This window comes from Hyla sarda, chromosome 2, assembly GCF_029499605.1.
Source record: "Hyla sarda isolate aHylSar1 chromosome 2, aHylSar1.hap1, whole genome shotgun sequence".
In the NCBI taxonomy this organism is placed as follows: Eukaryota; Metazoa; Chordata; class Amphibia; order Anura; family Hylidae; genus Hyla; species Hyla sarda.
The window spans coordinates 96,878,292-96,905,686 of record NC_079190.1 but is presented as its reverse complement, the minus strand read 5'-3'; the positions used below and the strand labels follow the sequence as shown (position 1 = coordinate 96,905,686).

At 44.3% G+C, this 27,395-nt stretch overlaps 1 protein-coding gene across 1 annotated transcript; it reads right to left on the bottom strand.

Annotated features, from left to right (window-relative positions):
- Window positions 1-203: 203 nt before the first annotated feature.
- EEF1AKMT3 (EEF1A lysine methyltransferase 3) lies at window positions 204-27,338 on the bottom strand. The gene is made up of 3 exons (XM_056562626.1): window positions 26,886-27,338; window positions 11,633-11,744; window positions 204-1,398 (listed from the first exon to the last, which is right to left on the bottom strand). Exons 1-3 carry the CDS (start codon window positions 27,054-27,056, stop codon window positions 1,016-1,018), a joined length of 666 nt encoding a protein of 221 aa, XP_056418601.1. The 5' UTR covers window positions 27,057-27,338; the 3' UTR covers window positions 204-1,015.
- Between the last annotated feature and the right edge of the window lie 57 nt (window positions 27,339-27,395).

Genomic DNA, 27,395 nt, shown 5'->3' with positions numbered 1-27,395 from the left:
GCTGCTCAGCGTTTGGAACAAACTGTTCCAAACGCTGGAGCTGGTGCCTGGAGCTCATGATGTCATAGCCGTCACGCCCCCTTCCATAGACTTGCATTGAGGGGCGGGGCATGATGGCATCATGACATCATGAGCTCCAGGCACCGGCTCCAGCGTTTGGAACAGTTTGTTCCAAACGCTGAGCAGCGGAGTACCCCTTCAAAATTGCTGATGTCACGGCCGTCACGCCCCCTTCCATAGACTTGCATTGAGGGGCGGGGCATGATGGCATTAGGGGCGGGGCTATGACGTCACGAATCCCGGCCCCCGGCTCCAGCGTTCGGGACAGTTTGTTCCAAATACTGAGCAGCGGAGTACCCCTTTGAGGTGTTCATACACCTTTATTAGCTGTCAGCAGAACACAGTTTCTTTAATGGGTAAACCATTGCCATACTCACTAGCAGCAGCTTATCTTTATGAAGAACAATAGTATCTATTGAATTTCACATGCCAAGATCTTTTTTTTGCCAATATCACCTGCTGAGGAAGAGTCGAGAAGCACCGAAACACGTTTTAAAAGGGCTTTCAGTTGTGTTTTGCGTTCCCACAAAGTTTTTTTCAGCCATTTGAGCCATAAGCAAAATACTGTGTCCAATATTTAACAATCTAAGGAAAATAACTCATTTGCCTATAGCAACGGATAACAGCTCAGCTTTTTTTTTATTTTATTTTTTAAAGCTGAAAAGCTGAGCTAAGATTGGCTGCTATGGGCAAATCAGACATATTGATAAATCTGGGCCTGTGTGTGAACAAAGCCTGAAGAAATCTTCTCAATAGTGTCATACTTCTCTTTCCTAATTTTTCTGTGCTATTGAAAAGTTGGAAGCAATTTAATAAAAATAGAAAAAATAAAATGACAAAACAATGTATTATAAAGAAGCAGCAGATAAATTCACATGGTTGACACATTTTGTTATCCAGGAATGTGATTTTTCTTTAAATGTTTATATTCATATTAATAAAGTTTTTTTTTAGATCAATTTTGGAAGCGAGTCACTCTGTAGATGTTGATGTTGTCTTCCGCATCTCTTTTAACAATCTCTACATTAAAATACTGAGGCAGGATGTTTTGGAAAAAGTCCATGGTGCCGTGCTCCTCTCTCATTTTTGAAGATAGCAATATGGTTGTCTGAGGACCACAGAGATGCTGTAACGTCTGGATGAGGAGGTCATACGTCTCCTTTAGGTAAACAATGTCTGCTCCTAAGACAAAGTCGTAGTCTTGAGAAAAGTGCACTTGGTCTATTCCCCATGACAACGCACAAACGTCAGGAACGTGATCCGAGGAAACATTGGCCGATACATTTTTCCTGATCTGAGGAAGCGCATGTGTAAGATCGGTCACGGTCACCCGGCCACCTGCAGGGACGCACACACCAAAAAAGAAAGGTGTTATATACTGGCAACAGAACTTCACCAAAAAGTATTTTCAATGTAAAGCCAACATTCTCCCACAATTGATAGACTCTTCTCCAAGAAAAAAAATAAAAGCTGATACACTGTTCCAGATTTTTATTTACAATTGGCCACTAGAGTGACCACTAATATCCATTTTCCCATTCACCAGAAATAATAATAAAACGTAACTTTTAATGCCAAGAAGTTTAATAATCTCTGGCTCACCGTTCTCCTACTAGCTCTGTATCTGAATTTATGCAGCTTTGCTGTGTAGGTAATAATGAATAGATGGTATAGCTGCAGCCTATACCTTTGACTGTGGAGAACTGCGGCAGAACTTAACCCCTTAAGGACCCAGCCCAAATATACCTTAAGGACCCGGCCATTTTTTGAACATCTGACCACTGTCACTTTAAGCATTAATAACTCTGGAATGCTTTTACCTTTCATTCTGATTCCGAGATTGTTTTTTCGTGACATATTCTACTTTATGTTAGTGATAAAATTTTGTCGATACTTGCATCATTTCTTGGTGAAAAATTCCAAAATTTGATGAAAAAATTGAAAATTTTGCATTTTTTTTAAATTTGAAGCTCACTGCTTGTAAGGAAAATGGATATTCCAAATAAATTATACATTGATTCACATATACAATATGTCTACTTTATGTTTGCATCATAAAATTGACATGTTTTTACTTTTGGAAGACATCAGAGGGCTTCAAAGTTCAGCAGCAATTTTCCAATTTTTCACAAAATTTTCAAAATCAGAATTTTTCAGGGACCAGTTCAGTTTTGAAGTGGATTTGAAGGACCTTCATATTAGAAATGCCCCACAAATGACCCCATTATAAAAACTGCACCCCTCAAAGTATTCAAAATGACATTCAGTAAGTGTGTTAACCCTTTAGGTGTTTCACAGGAATAGCAGCAAAGTGAAGGAGAAAATTCAAAATCTTCATTTTTTACACTCGCATGTTCTTGTAGACCCAGTTTTTGAATTTTTACAAGGGGTAATAGATGAAAAATCCCCCCAAAATTTGTAACCCAATTTCTCTCGAGTAAGGAAATACCTCATATGTGTATGTCAAGTGTTCGGCGGGTGCACTAGAGGGCTCAGAAGGGAAGGAGCGACAATAGGATTTTGGAGAGGGAATTTTGCTGAAATGGTTTTTGGGGGGCATGTCACATTTAGGAAGCCCCTATGGTGCCAGAACAGCAGAAAACCCCAACATGGCATACCATTTTGGAAACTAGACCCCTCAAGGCACGTAACAAGGGGTCCAGTGAGCCTTAACACCCCACAGGTGTTTGACGACTTTTCGTTAAAGTCGGACGTGTAAATGAAAAAAAAAAATTTTTCACTAAAGTGCAGTTTTTCCCCCAAATTTACCATTTTTACAAAGGGTAATGGGAGAAAATGCCCCCCCAAATTTGTAACCCCATCTCTTCCGAGTATGGAAATACCCCATGTTAGGATGTAAAATGCTTTGCGGGCAAACTACAATGCTCAGAAGAGAAGGAGTCACATTTGGCTTTTTGAAAGCAACTTTTGCTGAAATGGTTTTTTGGGGGCATGTCGCATTTAGGAAGCCCCTGTGGTGCCAGAACAGCAAAAAATACCCACATGGCATACTATTTTGGAAACTACACCCCTCAAGGAACGTAACAAGGGGTCCGCTGAGCCTTAACACCCCACAGGTGTTTGACGACTTTTCGTTAAATTTGGATGTGTAAATGAAAAATTATTTTTTTTTACTAAAATGCAGTTTTTCCCCAAAATTTTACATTTTTACAAGGGGTAATAGGAGAAAATGACCCCCAAAATGTGTAACCCCATTTCTTCTGAGTATGGAAATACCCCATGTTAGGACGTAAAATGCTCTGCTGGCGAACTACAATGCTCAGAAGAGGAGGAGCGCCATTGAGCTTTTGGAAAGAGAATTAGTTTGGAATGGTAGTCAGGGGCCATGTGCGTTTACAAAGCCCCCCGTGGTGCCAGAACAGTGGAACCCCCCACATGTGACCCCATTTTGGAAACTACACCCCTCACAGAATTTAATAAGGGGTGCAGTGAGTATTTACCCCCCACAGGACTTTGGAACAGTGGGCTGTGCAAATGAAAAAGTTTATTTTTCATTTTTACGGACCACTGTTCCAAAAATCTGTCAGACATCTGTGGGGCGTAAATTCTCAATGTACCCCTTATTACATTACGTGAGGGGTGAAGTTTCAAAAATGGGGTCACATGTGTCGGGGGTCCATTGTTCTGGCACTATGGGGGCTTTGTAAACACATGTGGCCTTCAATGCCGGACAAATTTTCTCTACAAAATCCCAATGGCGCTCCTTCTCTTCTGAGCATTGTAGTTCGCCCGCAGAGCACTTTAAATTCACATATGGGGTATGTTCTTACTCAGAAGAGATGGGTTTACAAATTTGGGGGGACTTTTTTCCTATTTCCCGATGTGAAAATGAAAAATTTAGGGTAACACCAGCATTTTAGTGAAAAAATATAATTTTTTTCATTTTCCCATCCAACTTTAATGAAAATTCGTCAAACACCTGTGGGGTGTTCAGGCTCACTATACCCCTTGTCACGTTCGGTGAGGGGTGTAGTTTCCAAAATGGGGTCACATGTGGGTATTATTTTTTTTTGCGTTTGTCAGAACCGCTGTAAAATCAGCCACCCCCGTGCAAATCACCAATTTAGGCCTCAAATGTACATGGTGCACTCTCACTCCTGAGCCTTGTTGTGAGCCCGCAGAGCATTTTACGCCCACATCTAGGGTATTTCTGTACTCAGGAGAAATTGCGTTACAAATTTTGGGGGTCTTTTTTTCCTTTTACCACTTGTGGAAATAAAAAGTATGGGGCAACACCAGCATGTTAGTGTAAAAAAAAAAAAAAAAATTTACACTAACAGGCTGGTGTAGCCCCCAACTTTTCCTTTTCACAAGCGGTAAAAGGAAAAAAAAAGCCCCCCAAAATTTGTAGTGTAATTTCTCCCGAGTACGGAGATACCCCATATGTGGCCCTAAACTGTTTCCTTGAAATACGACAGGGCTCCGAAGTAAGAGAGCACCATGCGCATTTGAGGACTAAATTAGGGATTGCATAGGGGTATTCTACGCCAGTGATTCCCAAACAGGGTGCCTCCAGCTGTTGCTAAACTCCCAGCATGCCTGGACAGTCAGTGGCTGTCCAGAAATGCTGGGAGTTGTTGTTTTGCTGGAGGCTCCGTTTTGGAAACCCTGCCGTACAAGACGTTTTAAATTGTTTATTGGGGGGGGGGGACAGTGTAAGGGGGTGTATATGTAGTGTTTTACTCTTTATTAGGTGTTAGTGTAGTGTAGTGTTTTTAGGGTACATTCACACTGGCGGGTTACGGTGAATTTCCCGCTAGGAGTTTGCACTGCGGCAAAAAATTTGACGCAGCCCAAACTTGAAGCAGGAAATTTACTGTAAACCCGCCTATGTGAATGTACCCTGTACGTTCACATGGAGGGGGGCAAACCTCCAGCTGTTTCAAAACTACAACTCCCAGCATGTACTGACAGACCGTGCATGCTGGGAGTTGTAGTTTTGCAACAGCTGGAGGCACACTGGTTGGAAAACCTTCAGTTAGGTTCTGTTACCTAACTCAATATTTTCCAACCAGTGTGCCTCCAGCTGTTGCAAAACTACAACTCCCAGCATGTACTAATCACCGAAGGGCATGCTGGGAGATGTAGTTATGCAATAGCTGGAGGTACCCAACTACAACTCCCAGCATGCCGAGACAGCTGCTTGCTTTCTGGGCATGCTGGGAATTGCAGTTTTGCAACATCTGGAGAGCTACAGTTTTTAGACCACTGCACAGTGATCTCCAAACTGTGGACCTCCAGATGTTGCAAAACTACAACTCCCAGCATGTCCAGACAACAAACAGCTATGTGGGCATGCTAGGAGTTGTAGTTTTGCAACATCTGGAGGGATATAGTTTAGAGACCACTGTATAGTGGTCTCAAACTGCAGCCCTCCAGCTGTTGCAAAACTACATATTCCAGCATGCCCAAACAGCTGTCTGGGCATGCTGGGAGTTGTAGTTTTGCAACATCTGGAGGGCTACAGTTAGAGACCACGGTCTCAGACTGTAGCCCTCCAGATCTACTTACCGGCTTCCGTAGGATCCCGGCAGCCGTCCTCTTCAGAAGCACGTGACGCCGCCCGCCGATCAACGTCGCCGCAGCCTCCGGACGGGTAAGTGGACGTCGGCGCCCGGTCCCCTTCGGTTCCCCGTTCTGCCCCGCCTATTGTGGGAGGGCAGGACGGGGAAAACGAAAGTTAACCCCCCCGCCCCCGGTCTGCTATTGGTCGTCGCCTCTGACGATCAATAGCAGACCAATAGCAGGGATAGGAGGGGTGGCAACTCTGCCACCTCACTCCTATGCCTACAGGGGGATCGTGGGTGTCTTGGACAACCGCGATCCCCCTTCTATTCCGGGTCACCGGGTCACAATAGACCCGTATGACCCGGAATCGGCGCAAATCGCAAGTGTGAATTCACTTGCGATTTGCGCCGATCGCCGACGTGGGGGGGTCTGATGACCCCCCTGGGCATTTGCACGGGGTGCCTGCTGATAGATATCAGCAGTCACCCCGGCCCGGTCCCCGCCCGGCGTGCGGCGGGGACCGAAATTCCCACGGGCGTATGGATACGCCCTGGGTCCTTAAGTACCAGGACGTCAAGGCGTATCCATACGCCCTAGGTCCTTAAGTGGTTAAAGGGGTATTCCAGGAATTTTTGTTTATTTGACTATGCTACAGGGGCTGTAAAGTTAGTGTAGTTCATAATATAGTGTCTGTACCTGTGTGTGACGGTTTTCTCACAATTCTTCTGTGATTATCGCCCCACTATTATTTTTACCAGCATACAAAATGACTGTTGTCTCGGATTTTTCCCAGGTTGCAATGTGGCCGAAACCTGACTAACTAGTCAGCTGATGACAGGGAGCCTGTCTGCTTCAATGGGTGGAGGGATCAATCTGCAACTAATGCAACAGCTGTAGGCACCCTGATTGAAAACCACAGGTCTTTTGTTTCAATGGGTGGGGTGGCTGATGTGCGAGAGGGAGGAAAATGGCATTGTGGGATTTGTAGTCAAAAAAACATAAGTCAAACAGGAAATACAAGTTCACAAAAAGCTAAAGTGTTATGGTAATCTCATGACATTTAGCCCCAAGACAAGTGCAGATCCTTCCTAAGCATGTCCATTACTGTCTGCCAGGTACGTACTAAAATCACCTTATGGTGGATAACCCCTTTAAAGGAGTACTCCCATGGAAAACTTTTTTTTATTTTTTATTTTTATAAACTGGTGCCAGAGAGTTAAACAGATTTGTAAATTACTTCTATTAAAAAATCTTAATCCTTACACTACTTTTTAGGGGCTAAATACTACAGAGGAAATGCTTTTCTTTTTGGATTTCTCATGGCCACAGTGCTCTCTGCTGACCTCTGCTGTCCATTTTAGGAACTGTTCAGAGCAGGAGAAAATCCCCATAGCAAACATATGCTGCTCTGGACAGTTCCTGAAATGGACAGCAGAGAGCACTGTGGTCATGACATCAGAGAAATCCAAAAAGAAAATAATTTCCTCTTTAGTATACAGCTCCTAAAAAGTAGTGGAAGGATTATGATTTTTTTTTATAGAAGTAATTTACAAATCTGGCACCAGTTGATAAAAAAAAAAAAAAAAAAAAAGTTTTCTACGGGAGTACCCCTTTAAAAACAAAGACACATTAACCCATTATGTTCCAGATTTGTCACAAAATGCATAAAGATGGCTCTCGAGAAACCCTGTAGTGTTGTCAGGCAGATCTGCACTACTCTTGTTGTTCAAAATGCCTAGAAAACCCCAGTAATGTTTAATTTGCTTGAAGTTAATAACATTTTTGAAGTTCTTGTCGTCCTCATGTCACATAAACCGCTTGCTTACTACTACAGTTTAATGTGAAGACCCATTACTGCAGACACCCTAGTACTACTGTCTGCCAGCGTCCTGACCTAACACAACCTTTACAATTTATCCCTAACTGAGACATAAGACATGAGTAAGCAATATGAAACAAAGAAAAATAAAAGGCAGCTTCAGCCAAAATCCTCCTGTACAGAACAGCAAAGAGCTCTTCCTACCAAAGCCTGATGAAAGACATGGAGTAAACAAGCCAAATTCGAGATATGACAAATGCTTCACGTTCTATTAATACTGTGAAATATAAAGTCACGCTCCTGGGGTGAAATGAATGTATGCGCTATTCCTAACATTTCTTTATATGAATTCATCTCTCTGATGTTCGGTACTTTGAGTAACACAACACACGGGAAAATGTTTGATAAACCAGATGGATAATGTTAATGGGGCCATTACTTGTACCAAACAAGAACAGGTCTGTTCAACTTTCTAAAGAGGGAATGAGAATCGCTAAGACAGCTGTACCTTCAGCTAAGTGCCACTTAAAATTCTCATCTGCCCACCAACTGGTTCTGAAGAGGAGCGCCAGCTCTCGGGCTCATTATATGTGAATAGTTGTACCATAGTACTGCTGCCATGCTGGAGAGCACTTGGGCTTTTATTTTTGTTTTTAAAATCAAATGTATTGACGCAGCCCGGGCCCACTTTAAAAACAGAATGGCTTGTCTGTTCAGTTTTCCTTTAGTTTTTGTTTGATATATATATGACAGCAATTGCTACTTGCCCACAAATTAGCTAGAATATAACGCCCCCAAAAAAAGCCACACAATGGGGGGAGATTAGAAAAACCTTGTGCAAAGTAACAGTGGATTCCAGCTTTCATTTTAAAAAGGCCTTCTCCACTGTTCCTTTGATAAAACTCCCCCAATGTTCTGTTAAAAAATGGTAATTTACATACACGTTTGCACAAAGAACTATTTTATGTTGTTTTTGTATAAAAATGTTAAACGTCAATATAAAGATCTGATTTAAAAAAGAGTCAAAATGAAAAACAAAAAATAAAACACAGATTGTAAGCCCTCAGGACAGGGTCCTCTCTCCCTCTGTACCAGTTGCTCTAAGAATCAATAACAGTAATGTGGTACATGTTATGTACGTTTTAGTTATCTGCCCCATCGTTTCCGTGGCTGAGAATTTTACACACATCTGTGGTCTTTCCAGACCATGACAGTCTGCCCTCAGTCAGCTAAAGCATTGTTCAATTCCTCCAGAAGAACAGTCGTTCTGGTTGAAATAGTCTGTCTTCATCAACTTTAAAAGGGAACCAATCATCAGATTTTACCCTATATAAAGCTTGACAAAGCGTTATATAGGGTAAAATCTTTATTTTCACCATTCCCGGGGGATGCTCCTGCCCCCAGGGATGGTGAAGATATGAAGTTATAAACTAGTCACCGCCGCCGCCGTAAGTAGTCACCTGGGCGGGGAGCTCTTCTCATCTACTCCCGTTCTTCAGCCGGGAGCGACGCCCCCTCCGCTTGATTGATGGGCCGCGTCATCACTCTGCTCCGTCTGTTCAGTGAGCGGAACAATGACACGGCCCATCAATCAAGCGGAGGGGGCGTCGCTCCCGGCTGAAGAACGGGAGTTGGTGAGAAGAGCTCCCCGCCCAGGTGACTACTTACGGCGGCGGCGGTGACTAGTTTATAACTTCATATCTTCACCATCCCTGGGGGCAGGAGCATCCCCCGGGAATGGTGAAAATAAAGATTTTACCCTATATAACGCTTTGCAAAGAGTTATATAGGGTAAAATCTGAGGACTGGTTCCCTTTAATCTATTGCGTACGGGCAGCCTTACACATGACAGCTTAAATACCAGTTGTCTCAACATGTGCATGACTGGCATCTGATTTTTGTTCTACTTGCTTCACAACAAATCTTTAATACTAATGTATTTGATAAAATGTCTGTTATATGTTTTTTTCCCTGAAAGCCAAAAACATCTGATAAAACCTTTGTAGTAACATAGCATGCGATGCGGGGCGGAGGCTCTTGACATCATGGTCAGGCCCACACTCCCTCAATGCAAGTTTATGGGTGGGGGCGTGACGGATGTACGCCCCCTCCCATAGACTTGCATTGGGGGAGTGTGGCCTGACGTCACGAGCGGGGCCTCCGGCGCTGCACCCGACACTCTAAACAAATGTCGGGTGCAGCAGGGACCCAGCTGCGGGACCCCCGCGATCAGTCATCCTATCCCCTATCCTTTGGATAGGGGATAAGTAGTCTACCCTTTAAGGGTATGTTCACACGTTAAGTATTTTGAAGTCAATGGGGAGCAAAATCAGCAGCAGACACTAAAGTACGTGTGTAAGGAGTTATCTGGGCTTTAATTATTAATGGTCTATCCTCAGGATAACCATTGGTATTAGATCTGCAGGCCAATACGCTGTTTGAACAGGTCAGTGCACTTGTGCAAGTACTGCGGTATCTTCAAAGCTTACAAGTGCTCGTACATATAATTACTATTACTATTAAATCACCACCACTAATAGTATAGGGCATTGCAAATATGATCATTTAGAGCATAGAAGAGACTACAACATTTACACAAACGCCATGGTGTCTTTAAAGGGGTATTCCAGGAAAAAAAACTTTTTTTTTATATATCAACTGGCTCCAGAAAGTTAAACAGATTTGTAAATTAAAAGTAAAAAGTAGCCCGGACCTTCTAGGTGAGTGTAAATATATATAAATAAATAAATCTCTGGATCGTGCTTCAATAATAATAGTCAGCAATTTATTAAAATAAGATATGTGTAAATTAAGATTAGTTACTTCTCACAGGGCCCATGTGAGAAGAACATATACAATAAAAGCAACCAATCAATAATAATTATGCATAGATTTAAATAGCATATATTATAACAATGTCACTGGCATAAAATTGGCTTCTGATGTGTAAGCGGTATATGCCCGTTAGTGTAACAAGCAAGATGCGCAAGATAAGCAAGATACAACTGAAGTGCTTAAGTGATTGTTTCCCTTTAAATGTTCAAAGTGAAATGTATCCTTTTTTATAATATTACACAGTTTGTAACAGTTTCAGAATTATGTTACCGATCCTTATAGTGGCAACCCGGGCAGTAGGTGTTACCACAGTGCCTAGATGGTTTTAGTGCAGTGCTCCCAGATGTTAACAGTTTGGTCCAGCAAGGTCCGGCATCTTAATCTTAATTTACACATATGTTATTTTAATAAATTGCTGACTATTGTTATTGAAGCACGATCCAGCGATTTATTTATTTATATATTTACACTCAGCTAGAAGGTCCGGGCTACTTTTTACTTTTGGTTTCCCTATTTGAGCAATTAAGGTATTGTTGCATGCCCTAGTTTGACCTCTGTGTGTATTAGTAATTGTGAGCTGCACATACATTTATTTTTTCTTTTCTTTCTAGATTTGTAAATTACTTCTATTAAAAAATCTTAATCCTTTCAGTACTTATGAGCTTCTGAAGTTAAGGTTGTTCTTTTCTGTCTAAGTGCTCTCTGATGACACCTGTCTCGGGAAACGCCCAGTTTAGAAGCAAATCCCCATAGCAAACCTCTTCTTAACAGGGCGGTTCCCGAGACACGTGTCATCAGAGAGCACTTAGACAGAAAAGAACAACCTTAACTTCAGAAGCTCATAAGTACTGAAAGGATTAAGATTTTTTAATAGAAATAATTTACAAATCTGTTTAACTTTCTGGAGCCAGTTGATATATATATAAAAAAAAGTTTTTTCCTGGATAACCCCTTAACAACTTTGGACATACATTACCATCTATTGTCAGCTCCCGCTGTATGAAGCGCGCTCAGGAGTTGAGTGCTCTCCATACCCAGTGGGTCCCGGTTAGCTCCGGACATCGCCAATCGGGCTGATCCCTGGCTTTAACCTTTTAGACAAGGTAATCAAAGTTGACGCTAATGTGAACAGAGTCTCAGATCTGGTTCACACAAGACAGTTTGGTGCAGTTTTTATGCCTTTTTTTCACCCAGACGTGGATACTAAAAAAAAAAAAAAAAAATTCTAAACTGCACAGCGTGAGCTTTGTTTCAAGCTAATAATTTGACATCTTTTTAAAGCTCCTATGTTTTTTTTTATTTTTATACAACATCTTTAAAAATATATTTTAAATGAGTAAACATTCTAGGTGTTCATTTGTTGTTCTAGGGCCTTTATGGGTAACCTACCAAGTAATGATGCCAGTATGCCCACTATGCCAGTCCCAGCACCCAGCTCAATTACTTTTTTTCCTTTGAAATTCAGTTTCTGTTCCTCAAAGAAGCTGCATAAATACAGGGCCTGAAAGAGAAAAGGAGACATGCTGGTTGTCTTTGTGCATCCATTCCTAATAGACTACTAAACTGATATCTGTTTAACATACTTGGTACTTAATGTGAACATGACCTTAGCGATTGACAAGAACTCTTTGGTCACTGCAAGTTTAGTTTATTACAGCGCAATTTAAGCCGTTTCTCCCTTAAAGTTGTATGGAGCTGAAGAGAGAGTGTTCAGCCATTGCTCCACACAACTACTTCTCCATGTGGCATTACTGAGGACCAAGGACATGAACCCCAAATCTGGTAACAAACATATCTTCTCTAGTACAACCCCTATCCGCACAGCACAAGAGTCATGAGTGGGTGTCCAAGCAGGAAATGGAGTTACATCTGGTCATGGTCCGTCTGAGCCTTTCCTCCATAGGACTATAAGGTACAACTAATAGTGTGGTTGCTCTTAGGGTCGATTCCCACGGCAGAATTTCCGCACATCCGAACCAATTCCTCTTCCGCATTCATTTGGGTGGTTTCTGGCTTGTGCAGATTTTGTGGAGAATCTATGCAGAATCTGTGCAGAATCCGCATGCGGAAATTCAGAAGTGTGAATTGGAGTGCGGAATTCCATAGAAGTCTATTAGGCACGTGTGAATAGACCCTTAGTATTGCACTATAATGTTTATAAGGCTCACACACACTGCTATTGCCAGCGTGACCCGGCCAGTATTTTTGGGTGGCAAAAATGCAACGAAGATGTAAATGGAGCCTGACAGGTAATTAGCTCTTGGTGGATAGCATGTGCAGAAACAGTGGAAGATGTAAACAGCAGGCACTGTCTAAGGGCTCGGTGGCTGTATGACTATTGACTGTATGACACATGATGAAAATGTTAGTCATAGATTTGCTATGAATTTGGATGCGGTGTAGGCCCATTTAGCAGTGAAAATACACAAGCAGCTACCAAACATGGACTGTGTGTCAATTGTTTTAGGCAATAACACTTTCCAATTCAAAAGAAAAAATGTTGAAGCCATTTTTTAAGGCAGTGCATATACACATCCTTTCTGTCCAACACAGTGTTTAGCCTGATCAGGGACATCAATGGGGGAAGGTTTGAAAGTAAAAGCCACAAGAATTCTGGTGGAGAGGAAAACAGCCAACTCACCTTAGCAACCAATCAGATCTCTTCTTAAACTTTTAAAAAGGTCTCTCAAAAAAGAAATGAGCAATCTGGTTATTATGGGCAACTGCTCAGGTTATGTTATATCTCCTCCTTTGTCAGTATAAATGCCGTAAATGCTGTGGAGTTTCAGCTTGAAAATTCAATGTGAAAAATCCCATAATGTGACTTTTTTTTTTCAGTTCAGAGTTTCCATTTTTATTTCCTCACATTTAACACCTTAAAGGGGTATTCCAGGCCCAAACTTTTTTTTACATATCAACTGGCTCCGGAAAGTTAAACAGATTTGTAAATTACTTCTATTAAAAAATCTTAATCCTTCCAATAGTTATTAGCTTCTGAAGTTTTCTGTCTAACTGCTCAATGATGATGTCACGTCCCGGGAGCTGTGCATGATGGGAAAATATCCCCATAGGAACTGCACAGCTCCCGGGACGTGAGTCATCAGAAAGCAGTTAGACAGAAAACAGCAACTCAACTTCAGAAGCTAATAACTATTGGAAGGATTAAGATTTTTTAATAGAAGTAAATCTGTTTACCTTTCCGGAGCCAGTTGATATATAAAAAAAAGTTTGGGCCTGGAATACCCCTTTAACCCCTTAAGGACTCAGCCCATTTTGGCCTTAAGGACTCAGACAATTTAATTTTTACGTTTTCATTTTTTCCTCCTCGCCTTCTAAAAATCATAACTCTTTTATATTTTCATCCATAGACTAGTATGAGGGCTTGTTTTTTGCGCGACCAGTTGTCCTTTGTAATGACATCACTCATTGTATCATAAAATGTATGGCGCAACCAAAAAACACTATTTTTGTGGGGAAATTAAAACGAAAAACGCAATTTTGCTAATTTTGGAAGGTTTCGTTTTCACGCCGTACAATTTATGGTAAAAATGACGTGTGTTCTTTATTCTGAGGGTCAATACGATTAAAATGATACCCATTATTATATACTTTTATATTATTGTTGCGCTTAAAAAAAATCACAAACTTTTTAACCAAATTAGTACGTTTATAATCCCTTTATTTTGATGACCTATAACTTTTTTATTTTTCCGTATAAGCGGCGGTATGGGGGCTCATTTTTTGCGCCATGATCTGTACTTTTTTTTGATACCACATTTGCATATAAAAAACTTTTAATACATTTTTTATAATTTTTTTTAAAATAAAATGTATTAAAAAAGTAGGAATTTTGGACTTTTAAAAATTTTTTTCGTTCACGCCGTTCACCGTACGGGATCATTAACATTTTATTTTAATAGTTCGGACATTTACGCACGCGGCGATACCAAATATGTCTATAAAAAATGTTTTTTACGCTTTTTGGGGGTAAAATAGGAAAAAACGGACGTTTTACTTTTTTATTGGGGGAGGGGATTTTTCACTTTTTTTTTACTTTTACTTTTACATTTTTTTTTACACTTGAATAGTCCCCATAGGGGACTATTCATAGCAATACCATGATTGCTAATACTGATCTGTTCTATGTATAGGACATAGAACAGATCAGTATTATCGGTCATCTTCTGCTCTGGTCTGCTCGATCACAGACCAGAGCAGGAGACGCCGGGAGCCGCACGGAGGAAGGTGAGGGGACCTCCGTCCGGCGTTATGAATGATCGGATCCCCGCAGCAGCGCTGCGGGCGATCCGATCGTTCATTTTAATCGCGAACTGCCGCAGATGCCGGGATCTGTATTGATCCCGGCACCTGAGGGGTTAATGGCGGACGCCCGCGAGATCGCGGGCGTCGGCCATTGCCGGCGGGTCCCTGGCTGCGATCAGCAGCCGGGATCAGCCGCGCATGACACGGGCATCGCTCCGATGCCCGCGGTTATGCTTAGGACGTAAATGTACGTCCTGGTGCGTTAAGTACCACCTCACCAGGACGTACATTTACGTCCTGCGTCCTTAAGGGGTTAAGGACCAAGCCAATTTTCACCTTAAGGACCAGAGCATTTTTTGCACATCTGACCACTGTCATTTTATGCATTAATAACTCTGGGATGCTTTTACTTTTCAATTTGATTCAGAGATTGTTTTTTCGTGACATATTCTACTTTATGTTGGTGGTAAATTTTGTTGATACTTGCATCATTTCTTGGTGAAAAGTTCCAAGATTTGATGAACAATTTTTTAAATTTTGCATTTTTCTAACTTTGAAGCTCTCTGCTTGTAAATAAAATAGACATTCCAAATAAATTACATATTGATTCACATATACAATATGACTACTTTATGTTTGCATCATAAAGTTGACATGTTTTTACTTTTGGAAGACACCAGAGGGCTTCAAAGTTCAACAGCAATTTTCAAATTTTTCACAAAATTTTAAAAATCGGAATTTTTCAGGGACCAGCTCAGTTTTGAAGTGGATTTGAGGGGCCTTCCTATTAGAAATGCCCCACAAGTTACCCCATTATAAAAACTACACCCCTCAAAGTATTCAAAATGACATTCAATAAGTGTGTTAACCCTTTAGGTGTTTCACAGGAATAGCAGCAAAGTGAAGGAGAAAATTCTAAATCTTCATTTTTTACACTCTCATATGTGGATGTAAAGTGTGGATGAAATGGTTTTGGGGGGGCATGTCCCATTTAGGAAGCCCCTATGGTGCCAGAACAGCAAAAAAGAAAACCCACATGGCATACTAATTTGGAAACTACTCCCCTTAAAGGGGTACTCCGGTGAAAACCTTTTTTCTTTTAAATCAACTGGTGGCAGAAAGTTAAACATATTTGTAAATTAATTCTATTAAAACATATCAATCCTTCCAGTACTTATTAGCTGCTGAATGCTACAGAGGAAATTCCTTTCTTTTTGGAACACTGATGACATCACGAGCACAGTGCTCTCTGCTGACATCTCTGTCCATTTTAGCAACCATGCACAGCAGATGTATGCTAAGGGCTGCATGCTGGGGACTTGGGTTCAAATCCCACTAAGGACAACAATAAATAAAGCTTTGATATTATTATTATAATAACATCAGCAGAGAGAACTGTGGTCGTGATGTCACGAGAGCATTCCAAAAAGAAAATAATTTCCTCTGTAGTATTCAGCAGCTATTAAGTACAGGAAGGATTAAGATTTTTTTAATAGAAGTAATTTACTAATATGTTTAACTCTCTTCCACCAGTTGATTTAAAAGAAAAAAGGTTTTCACCGGAGTACCCCTTTAAGGCATGTAACAAGGGGTCCAGTGAGCCTTAACACCCCACCGGTGTTTGACGACTTCATTAAAGTCGGGTGTGTAAATGAAAAAAAAATTTTTTTCACTTAAGTGCAGTTTCTTTCCCAAATTTACAATTTTTACAAAGGGTAATGGGAGAAGATACCCCCCAAAATTTGTAACCCCATCTCTTCTGAGTATGGAAATACCCCATGTCTGGACGTCAAGTGCTCTGCTGGCGCACTACAATGCTCAGAAGAGGAGGAGCGCCATTGAGCTTTATTGAGAGAGAATATGTTTGGAATGGAAATCGGGGGCCATGTGCGTTTACAAAGCCCCTCGTGGTGCCAGAACAGTGGACCCCCCCACGTGACCCCATTTTGGAAACTACACCCCTCACGGAATGTAATGAGGGGTGCAGTGAGTATTTACACCCCACTGGCGTTTGACAGATCTTCGGAACAGTGGGCTGTGCAAATGAAAAATTAAGTTTTTCATTTTCACGGACCACTGTTCTAAAAATCTGTCAGACACCTGTGGGGCGTAAATGCTCACTGCACCCCTTATTAAATTCTGTGAGGGGTGCAATTTCCAAAATGGGGTCACATGTGGGGGGTCCACTGTTCTGGCACTATGGGGGCTTTGTAAACACATGTGGCCTTCAATTCCGGACAAATTTTCTATCCAAAAGCCCAATGGTGCTCCCTCTCTTCTGAGCATTGTAGTGCGCCCACAGAGCACTTTACATCCATATATGGGGTATTTTCTTACTCAGAAGAAATGGGGGGGGGGGGGGCTTTTTTTCCCCCTATTTTCCCTTGTGAAAATGAGAAATTTAGGGTAACACCAGCATTTTAGTTAAAAAAAATTTTTTTTCTCATTTTCCCATCCAACTTTGAAAATTCGTCAAACACCTGTGGGTGTTAAGGCTCACTATACCCCTTGTTACATTCCGTGAGGGGTGTAGTTTCCAAAATGGGGTCACATGTGGGTATTTATTGTTTTGCGTTTATGTCAGAACCGCTGTAAAATCAGCCACCCCTGTGCAAATCACCAGTTTAGGCCTCAAATGTACATAGTGCGCTCTCACTCCTGAGCCTTGTTGTGCGCCCGCAGAGCATTTTAAGCCCACATATGGGGTATTTCCGCACTCAGGAGAAATTGCGTTACAAATGTTGGGGATCTTTTCTTTTTACAACTTGTGAAAATAAAAATTATGAGGCAACACCAGCATGTTAACAGGCTGTGTAGCCCCCAACTTTTTCTTTTCATAAGGGGTTAAAGGAGAAAAAGCCACCCAAAATTTGAAACGCAATTTTTCCCCGAGTACGGAAATACCCCATATGTGGCCCTAAACTGTTGCCTTGAAATACGACAGGGCTCCGAAGTGAGAGAGCACCATGCGCATTTAACCCCTTAAGGACCAAGGACGTACCGGTACGTCCTTGGTCCTGCTCTTCTGATATAACGCGGGGTTACACAGTAACCCCGCGTCATATCACGGCGTGTCCGGCGTCATAGTGAAGCCGGGACCCGCCTCTAATAGCGCGCAGCGCCGATCGCGGCGCCGTGCGGTATTAACCCTTTAGCCGCGCGCTCAGAGCTGAGCCGCGCGGCTAAAAGTGAAAGTTCCCGGCTAGCTCAATCGGGCTGTTCGGGATAGCCGCGGCTAATCGCGGCATCCCGAACAGCTGACAGGACAGCGGGAGGGCCCCTTCCTGCCTCCTCGCTGTCCGATCGCCGAATGACTGCTCAGTGCCTGAGATCCAGGCATGAGCAGTCATGCGGCAGAATCGTTGATCACTGGTTTCTTATGAGAAACCAGTGATCAGCATAGGAGATCAGTGTGTGCAGTGTTATAGGTCCCTATGGGAGCTATAACACTGCAAAAAAAAAAGTGAAAAAAAAAAGTGAATAAAGATCATTTAACTCCTCCCCTATTAAAAGTTTGAATCACCCCCCTTTTCCAATAGAAAAAAAACACAGTGTAAATAAAAATAAACATATATGGTATCACCGCGTGCGGAAATGTCCGAGTTATAAAAATATATTGTTAATTAAACCGCTCGGTCAATGGCGGGCGCGCAAAAAAATTCCAAAGTCCAAAATAGTGCATTTTTGGTCACTTTTTATATAATTTACAAATGAATAAAAAGCGATCAATAAGTCCTATCAATGCAAAAACATCAGATCACGGCGCAAAAAATGAGCCCTCATACCGCCCCATACACGGAAAATTAAAAAAGTTATAGGGGGTCAGAAGATGACAATTTTAAACGTATTAATTTTCCTGCATGTAGTTATGATTTTTTCCAGAAGTCCGACAAAATCAAACCTACCGTATTTTTCGCCATATAAGACGCTCCGGCATATAAGACGCACCCAATTTTAAAAGGAGGAAAATCTAGAAAAAAAAGATTCTGAACCAAATACTGTATAGAATATTTTATATCAGTATAGTTCCCCCACAATAGTTGGCAGTATAGTTCCCCCACAATAGTTGGCAGTATAGTTTCCCCACAATGGTAGGCAGCTCCCCCCCCCTACCCCCACAATAGTTGGCAGTATAGTTCCCCCACAACGGTAGGCAGCTCCTTCCCCCTCCCCCCCCCCACAATGATTGGCAGTATAGTTCCCCCACAATAGTTGGCAGTATAGTTCCCCCACAATGGTAGGCAGCTCCCCCCCCCCCCCCCCACAATGGTTGGCAGTATAGTTCCCCCACAATAGTTGGCTGTATAGTTCCCCCACAATAGTTGGCTGTATAGTTCCCCCACAATGGTTGGCAGTATAGTTTCCCCACAATGGTTGGCAGTATAGTTTCCCCACAATAGTTGGCAGTATAGTTCCCCCACAATGGTAGGCACTGGCAGCTCCCCCCCCACAATAGTTGGTAGTATAGTTCCCCCACAATGGTAGGCAGCTCCCCCCCCTCCAAAATGGTAGGCAGCTCCCCACCCTCCACAATGGTTGGCAGTATAGTTCCCCCACAATGGTTGGCAGTATAGTTCCCCCACAATGGTTGGCAGTATAGTTCCCCCACAATGGTTGGCAGTATAGTTCCCCCACAATGGTTGGCAGTATAGTTCCCCCACAATGGTTGGCAGTATAGTTCCCCCACAATGGTTGGCAGTATAGTTCCCCCACAATGGTTGGCAGTATAGTTCCCCCACAATGGCTGGCAGTATAGTTCCCCCACAATGGCTGGCAGTATAGTTCCCCCGCAATAGTAGGCAGCTCCCCCCCACAGACATACAGCTTCCAGCCATATACAGTGTATGGCTGGAGGCTGTATCTCTGTGTGCTGCCCCCACAGTGATCCGGTCACCGCTCCTCTGGCCCAGTGTCACATCTACTGCTATGGCCTATGGACCATAGCAGTAGGTGCCGGGACCGGAGGAGCGGTGACCGGAACGCTGAAGATTACACACCGCCGGTCACTCACCAGGCCCCGGTCGGCGTGCGTCTTCCTCCGGTCCTCCGGCGCCTCTATGGTTGTACGCACGGGACGTCACTGAGGTCCCGTGCGTACAACCATAGAGAGGCAGAGGATCGCAGGAAGACCGCAGGAGGACCGGAGGAGGACCGGAGGAGGACGCGCATCGGCCGGGGAATGGTGAGTGACCTGCGGACAGCCTTATGTCCCGAAAAGATTTTTCGGGACATAGGGATGTCCGGCATAGGAAAACCTATGATTTTATCTGCCCGGGCCGGCTCCTGTGTGCGGCTGCAGGCGGGGGCCGGCCAGAGCAGGTAAAAACTAATACTGTATATTAAAAAGCAGGGGGCCTCCAGCTGTTGTGAAACTACAACTACCAGCATGCCCAGACAGCCTTTGCCGGTCCGGGCATGCTGGTAGTTGTAGTTTCAGAACAGCTGGAGGCCCCCTGGTTTTTAGTATACAGTTATTAGTAATTCACTTGCCTGGAACTGTATGTTCCAGGCATAGGGCAATAAACATAGCCGGTGTGAGGTGAAAAATTCACCGGCGGTCATGAGGCTGCTGCGGGTGGGGAGTGGGTAGTCAGCGCTGTACCGCACCGCCGCAGCCTCTGTGCTTGCAGCTGACTTCCCGCTCTCGCCCACAGCAGCCTCGGGCGTATATTCGCCGTATAAGACGCACCAACTTTTCCCCCCACGTTTTGGGGAAGAAAAAGTGCGTCTTATACGGCGAAAAATACGGTATATAAGTAGAATATCATTTTAACCGTATGGACTTACAGAATAAAGATAAGGTGTCATTTTTACCGAAAAATGTACTACGTAGAAACGGAAGCCCCCAAAAGTTACAAAACAGCTGTTTTTTTTTTCAATTTTGTCGCACAATGATTTTTTTTCCTGTTTCACCGTAGATTTTTCGGCAAAATGACTGACGTCATTACAAAGTAGAATTGGTGGCGCAAAAAATAAGCCATCATATGGATTTTTAGGTGCAAAATTGAAAGAGTTATGATTTTTTAAAGGCAAGGAGCAAAAAACGAAAATGCAAAAACGGAAAAACCCCCGGTCCTTAAGGGGTTAAGGACTAAATAAGGGATTGCATAGGGGTGGACATAGGGGTATTCTACACCAGTGATTCCCAAACAGGGTGCCTCCAGCTGTTGCTAAACTCCCAGCATGCCTTTACAGTCAGTGGCTGTCCGGATATGCTGGGAGTTGTTGATTTGCAACAGCTGGAGGCTCCATCTTGGAAACACTGCCGTACGATACGTTTTAAATTTTTATTGGGGGGGGGGGGGACAGTGTAAGGGGGTGTATTTGTAGTGTTTTAGCCTTTATTATGTGTTAATGAAGTGTAGTGTTTTTAGGGTACTTTCACACTGGTGGGGGTTTACGGTGAGTTTCCCGCTAGGAGTTTGCGCTGTGGCGGAAAATTTGCTGCAGCTCAAACTACATTCACAAGTGGGCAAACTTCCAGCTGTTGCAAAACTAAAACTCCCAGCATGTACTGATCGCTGAAGGGAATGCTGGGAGATGTAGTTATGCAACAGCTGGAGGTACACAACTACAACTCCCAGCATGCCGAGACAGCTGTTTGCTGTCTGGGCATGCTGGGAGTTGCAGTTTTGCAACATCTGGAGGGCTACAGTTTAGAGACCACTGTATAGTGGTCTCAAACTGTATCCCCCCCCAGATGTTGCTAGGCAACTACTCAACGGCTTCCTTAGGATCCACAGAGCCTGCCGAGGATTGCCGCCGAGGGTAAGTGACCTCCGGCGCCGGACACCAACGGTTCCCCTGCTCTGTCCGGACAGTGCGGGGGAACCGAACATTAACCCCCCGCCCATGATCTGCTATTTGTCGATCGCTTCTGATCGACCAATAGCAGGGATAGGAGGTGTGGCACCCCTGCTACCTCACTCCTATCCCTTCAGGGGGATCATTGGTGTCTTGGACAACCCCGATCCCCCTTATTTTCCGGGTTACCGGAGACCCGTATGACGCGGAATCGCTGTAAATCGCCGGTGTGAATTTACTGGCGATTTGCGACATGGGGGGGGGGGGGGGGGTCTCAGGACCCCCCTGGGCATATGCACGGGATGCCTGCTGATAGATATCAGCAGTCATGAAATTCCCACAGACGTACAGGTATGCCCTGGGTCCTTAAGTACCAGGGAGCAAAGGCGTACCTGTACGCCCTTGGTCCTTAAGGGGTTAAAATCCATAACTGATTCAAATTGCACTTAACGGTAAAATTTACATGGTATGTTTATTCTAAAGGTCAATACAAAAATACCCAATTTATATAGGTTTTGTTTTACCACTTTTATAAAATTAGAACTTTTTGTAAGAAAATATGTTTAAACTTTTCTTCTGACCACTATAACTTTGGGGCTGTTTGATGGCTAATCTTTTCTAATGCTTTTTGCACAGTAATCAGTAGTTTCTGTCAGTATCATTTTTGTGCAGATGTCACTTTTTATCAATTTTGTTTCTAATAGATGAAGTGATCACAGTTCAGCAATTCTGGCATTTGCTACTTATACACACATTTTTTCAAGTCCCCATAAGGGACTATTAGATGCAATTTTTGGTTGCAAACACTGCTCAATGCTGAAGCAGACTGAATTAGCAAAGCGCTGATCGAACGGCACAGAGGCAGGTAAGGGACCTCCGGCTGTCATCCAAGCTATATGGAACCCCGCAATCACCCCCCCTAAATAAACTGCAACAGTATTTTAGTACAGTGACCCTCCGACCTACAATGGCCCCGACATACGATAATTTCAACATGTGATGGCCTCTCAGACATCGCATGTTGAAGGCAGCATCAACATACGATGCTTTTGTATGTCGGGGCCATCGCATAAACGGCTATCCGGCAGCGCAGACTGCTTCACCTACTGCCGGATAGCAGTTTACGGTGCCCCGTGTGCTCCGGTGATGGTCACTTACCTGTCCTCGGGCTCCAGCGTCCTCTTCGGGATCCCCTGCATCGCCGGCGCTCTCCTTTGTAGTCATCACGTCGCTGCGCACACCGTCCCGTCATCAAATACAAGCGGTGTGCGTAGTGACGTGATGGCGGCGACGGAGAGCGAGGATCCCGGGGAAGCAGAGACGTCCGGAGCGTGGGGGACACCCCAGGGATGCGGCGACAGCGATGGATGGCGACATCCAGGGTAGCGGTGACTGTCCGGAATGTCGGGGATTCTTCCCATTGCACGGATCCCTCAACATACGATGGTTTCAACAAACGATGGTTCATTTGGAAAGGATTGCCATCGTATGTTGAGGGACCACTGTACTTTTCGATGCTATAATCGACTGATTGCAGGATCTAAAGGGTTAATGTTGGACATCAGCATGATCACCATTGTCCAGCATTAGTGGCAGCTGGCAGCTCCTAAACTCGCTTGTGCCCTTAACACCTTGTGCCCTTAAGTCGATAATTTTGCTGTATGCAAAAACATGGTCAACTACACTATTGTATACGCAAAAAAGACTGTATACCTTAGGTAGGTTCACATGGCCATTCTCTTTTTTTTGTGGCGGAGCACAACACCACTAGGTCCTGACAGAACGGGTTTCGTCCGGTGTCCGGTATTTTAAACAATTGTAGATGCAGTATTGTATTCTCTCTTCAACTCCCTTCCTTCCGGCGGACAAAGCACAACGGTTGTGTGAACAAAGCCATAGCACTCCACCAGAGGTATCCTCGGGCATCCGGACGAAAACAGGATTCTGACATATACTATAATGGAGACCAACGGTTCCATTTAATTTCTATGGCCCAAACTGAGTCACCTAGTCACTCCATTCAGGACATATGCGACATTTTAGGCAGACTGGACAATATGGCATACATTCCGAATGGACTCCTGAGGCGAGTCAGTTGGGGCCATTGAAATGAATGTCACCCACTGGTCTCCGTTACAGCACACGTCAGGACAGAAGTGCTAAACTCTGTGTGAACGTGGCCTTACAGTCCGCATTTTCTCTAACCTCTAAGTCAATGGGAATTAGATGGCATACGGAAGCCTCTGTATATATATATATATATATATATATATATATATATATATATACATATATATATCTAGCCTGTTGTCTGTCGTAGCTGTTAATAAAGTTTGGATCAAAGACGAGTGCCGCGGACGTGAGTTCTTACACACATATATATATATATATATATATATATATATATATATATATATATACACACACACTAAGAGAAACGAGGGCCGCAGCACTCCAGAAGTATAGGTGAAAAAAGATTTATTGACCTGACATCAAGGAACAATGTTTAAACTGCTCAATTGCAGTCTTTCTCAAGCTAGTATATATATACTGCTCAAAAAAAATAAAGGGAACACTAAGATAACACATCCTAGATCTGAATGAATGAAACTAATCATATGAAATACTTTTATCTTTACATAGTTGAATGTGCTGACAATAAAATCACACAAAAATTATCAATGGAAACCAAATTTATCAACCCATGGAGGTCTGGATATGGAGTCACACTCAAAATCAAAGTGGAAAACCACACTACAGGCTGATCCAACTTTATGTAATGTCCTTAAAACAAGTCACAATGAGGGTCAGTAGTGTGTGTGGCCTCCATGTGCCCATATGACCTCCCTACAACGCCTGGGCATGCTCCTGATGAGGTGGCAAATGGTCTCCTGCGGAATGTCCTCCCAGACCTGGACTAAAGCATCCGCCAACTCCTGGACAGTCTGTGGTGCAACGTGGCGTTGGTGGATGGAGCGAGACTTGATGTCCCAGATGTGCTCAATCGGATTCAGGTTTGGGGAACGGACGGGCCAGTCCATAGCATCAATGCCTTCCTCATGCAGGAACTGCTGACACTCCAGCAACATGAAGTCTAGCATTGTCTTTTGCATTAGGAGGAACCCGGGGCCAACCGCACCAGCATATAGTGTAGGGATCGACCGATATCGTTTTTTTAGGGCCGATACCGATAATCGGTGGAGGTTAGGGCCGATAACTTATACCGATATTCCGGTATAAGTTATCGGCTATTTATCCCCCCTCGACACCGCTGCAGAGCATTGATTTAAAGCGGGCGCTTTAAATCAATGCACTGCAGTGGCTTTTGCGGTGCCATAAGCCGCCTCCGCCACCACCACCACCACCCGCTTCTCTCCCCTTACCTGTCAGGGTGGTCCAGGCCATCCATCCTCCTTTCCTGTAGTGTCCGGCGGCATTCCGGGTGGAGGGTGCACCGGTCCGGGCTGTCCTTCTTCTCTGGCAGTCATCTTCTCCACTCCAGGCAGGCTCCGGCCTAGTACACTGCATAGACGCCGCTGCGCAGTGACGCCCGTGCGCAGCGACGCACCTGACGTTGCGGCGTAGCTGCGTCTATGTAGCATAATAGGCCGGAACCTGCCCGGAGTGGAGAAGAGGACCCCCGGAGAAGGACAGCCCGGACCGATGCACCCTCCACCCGGAATGCCGCCGGACACTACAGGATGGATGGCCCGGACCACCCCCATTACGGGTAAGTTTAATTTTTTTTATTGACTCGGAGGGTGGGGGAGGGGCCCGACCGGTATAGCGGTATGGGCAAAAATCCATACCGGTATACCGCCCAGCACTACAGGGGGCGGTCGGGGGGCGGTTGGGGTGCGGGGCGGCAGATCGGGGGGACGGTCGCGGTGCGATGGGGGCGGTGCGGGGGGCATTATCGGCAAGATAATTGCCGATACTGATAATGCCCAAAATCGTGATTATCGGCCTATAATATCGGCCATACCGATAATCGGTCGATCCCTAATAAGGTTTCACAAGGGGTCTGAGGATCTCATCTTGGTACCTATTGGCAGTCAGGCTACCTCTGGCAAGCACATGGAGGGCTGTGCGGCCCCCCAAAGAAATACCACCCCACACCATTACTGACCCACCGCCAAACCGGTCATGCTGGAGGATGTTACAGGCAGCAGAATGTTCTCCACGGCGTCTCTAAACTCTGTCACATGTGCTCAGTGTGAACCTGCTTTCATCTATGAAGAGCACAGGGCGTCAGTGGAAAATTTGGCAATCTTGTTTTCTCTGACTAGTGCCAAACGTCCTGCATGGTGCTGGGCTGTAAGCTCAACCCCCACCTGTGGACGTCGGGCCCTCATACCACCCTCATGGAGTCTGTTTCTGACCGTTTGAGTAGACACATGCACATTTGTGGCCTCCAGGAGGTCATTTTGCAGGGCTCTGGCACTGCTCCTCCTTGCACATAGGCAGAGGTAGCGGTCCTGCTTCTGGGTTGTTGCCCCCTTACTGCCTCCTCCATGTCTCCTGATTTACTACCCTGTCTCCTGGTAGCGCCTTCATGCTCTGGACACTATGCTGACAGACACAGCAAACCTTCTTGCCACAGTGTGCATTGATGTGCCATCCTGGATGAGCTGCACTACCTGAGCCACTTGTGTGGGTTGTAGACTCCGTCTCATGCTACCACTAGAGTGAAAGCACCGCCAGATCTCAAAAGTGACCAAAACATCAGCCAGGAAGCATAGGAACTGAGAAGTGGTCTGTGGTCATCACCTGCAGAACCACTCCTTTATTGGGGGTGTCTTGCCAATTGCCTATAATTTATAATTGTCTGTTCCATTTGCACAACAGCATGTGAAATTGTCAATCAGTGTTGCCTCCTGAGCGGACAGTGCGATTTTACAGAAGTGTTATTGACTTGGAGTTACAATGTGTTTAGAGATGAGCGAACTTACAGTAAATTCGATTCGTCACGAACTTCTCGGCTCGGCAGTTGTTGGCTGAACTAATTTATGCAGGAAAATTCATCAACTGCCGAGCCGAGAAGTTCGTGACGAATCGAATTTACTGTAAGTTCGCTCATCTCTAATTGTGCTGTTTAAGTGTTACCTTTATTTTTTGAGCAGTGTATATATATATATATATATATATATATATATATATATACACACACACATATACATATACATAAACACACACACACATTAAACTGAAACCAAAACGTGGTGTGAACGCACACTGACGCATGTGAAGGTGTCCATTCAGCAGTGTGGCACAGGGGGCAGTATACAGTATATAGAGGAGAGTTACTCTCAGAACATGCACCTCATTCTCCTGCACCTACTGTGCTGCTGTTGAGGGCCAGCATGCTGCAGGTCACATAGCACAGCTAGGGAGCAGCGTTCCCAACCAGGGCGCCTCCAGCTGTTGCAAAACTACTCCCAGCATGTCCGGACAGCCGAGTTGTAGTTTCGCAACAGCTGGAGACACCCTGGTTGGGAACCACTGCTTAATAGTCAGTTCTCCATCCAGATGTCGGCTCCGTGCTCACACGTGGCGCCCCCATCCCCGTACTCACCGCGTCCCACACAGGCGCCGCCACCCCGAGATTGGCACCGAAATGCTGGGTTATCCGCAGCTCCCGGCCGCAGAACCTGTAGCGGCTCTCCTCCGTATACGTGTCCGAGAATAGCGAGCCCACATCCAGCGGCAGCTCGTCCCCCAGCACGCTCATCTCCTCACACTGCATGGCCGCCCTCAGCCCGGGAAATGGATGCGGACACGTACACGGCGGCGGCTTCCTGCTACTCCGGCGGCTTCCGTCTGCGCTGAGCTCTGCGGCACCGCTCCTCCAGGGCCCTCAGGGTGAAGGGGCTCGAGCCTTACCAGTCACCATTAGGCGCTGAGGGCACAAATGTCAATTTTTGTTTAAATAAATTAAAAATGATATATATATTAAAAATATAATCTATACACATATAGGGGGAGATTTATCAAAACGTGCAGAGGAAATGTTGACCAGTTGCCTATAGCAACCAATCAGATTGCTTCTTTCATTTTTAAAAGGCCTGTGGAAAATGAAAATAGC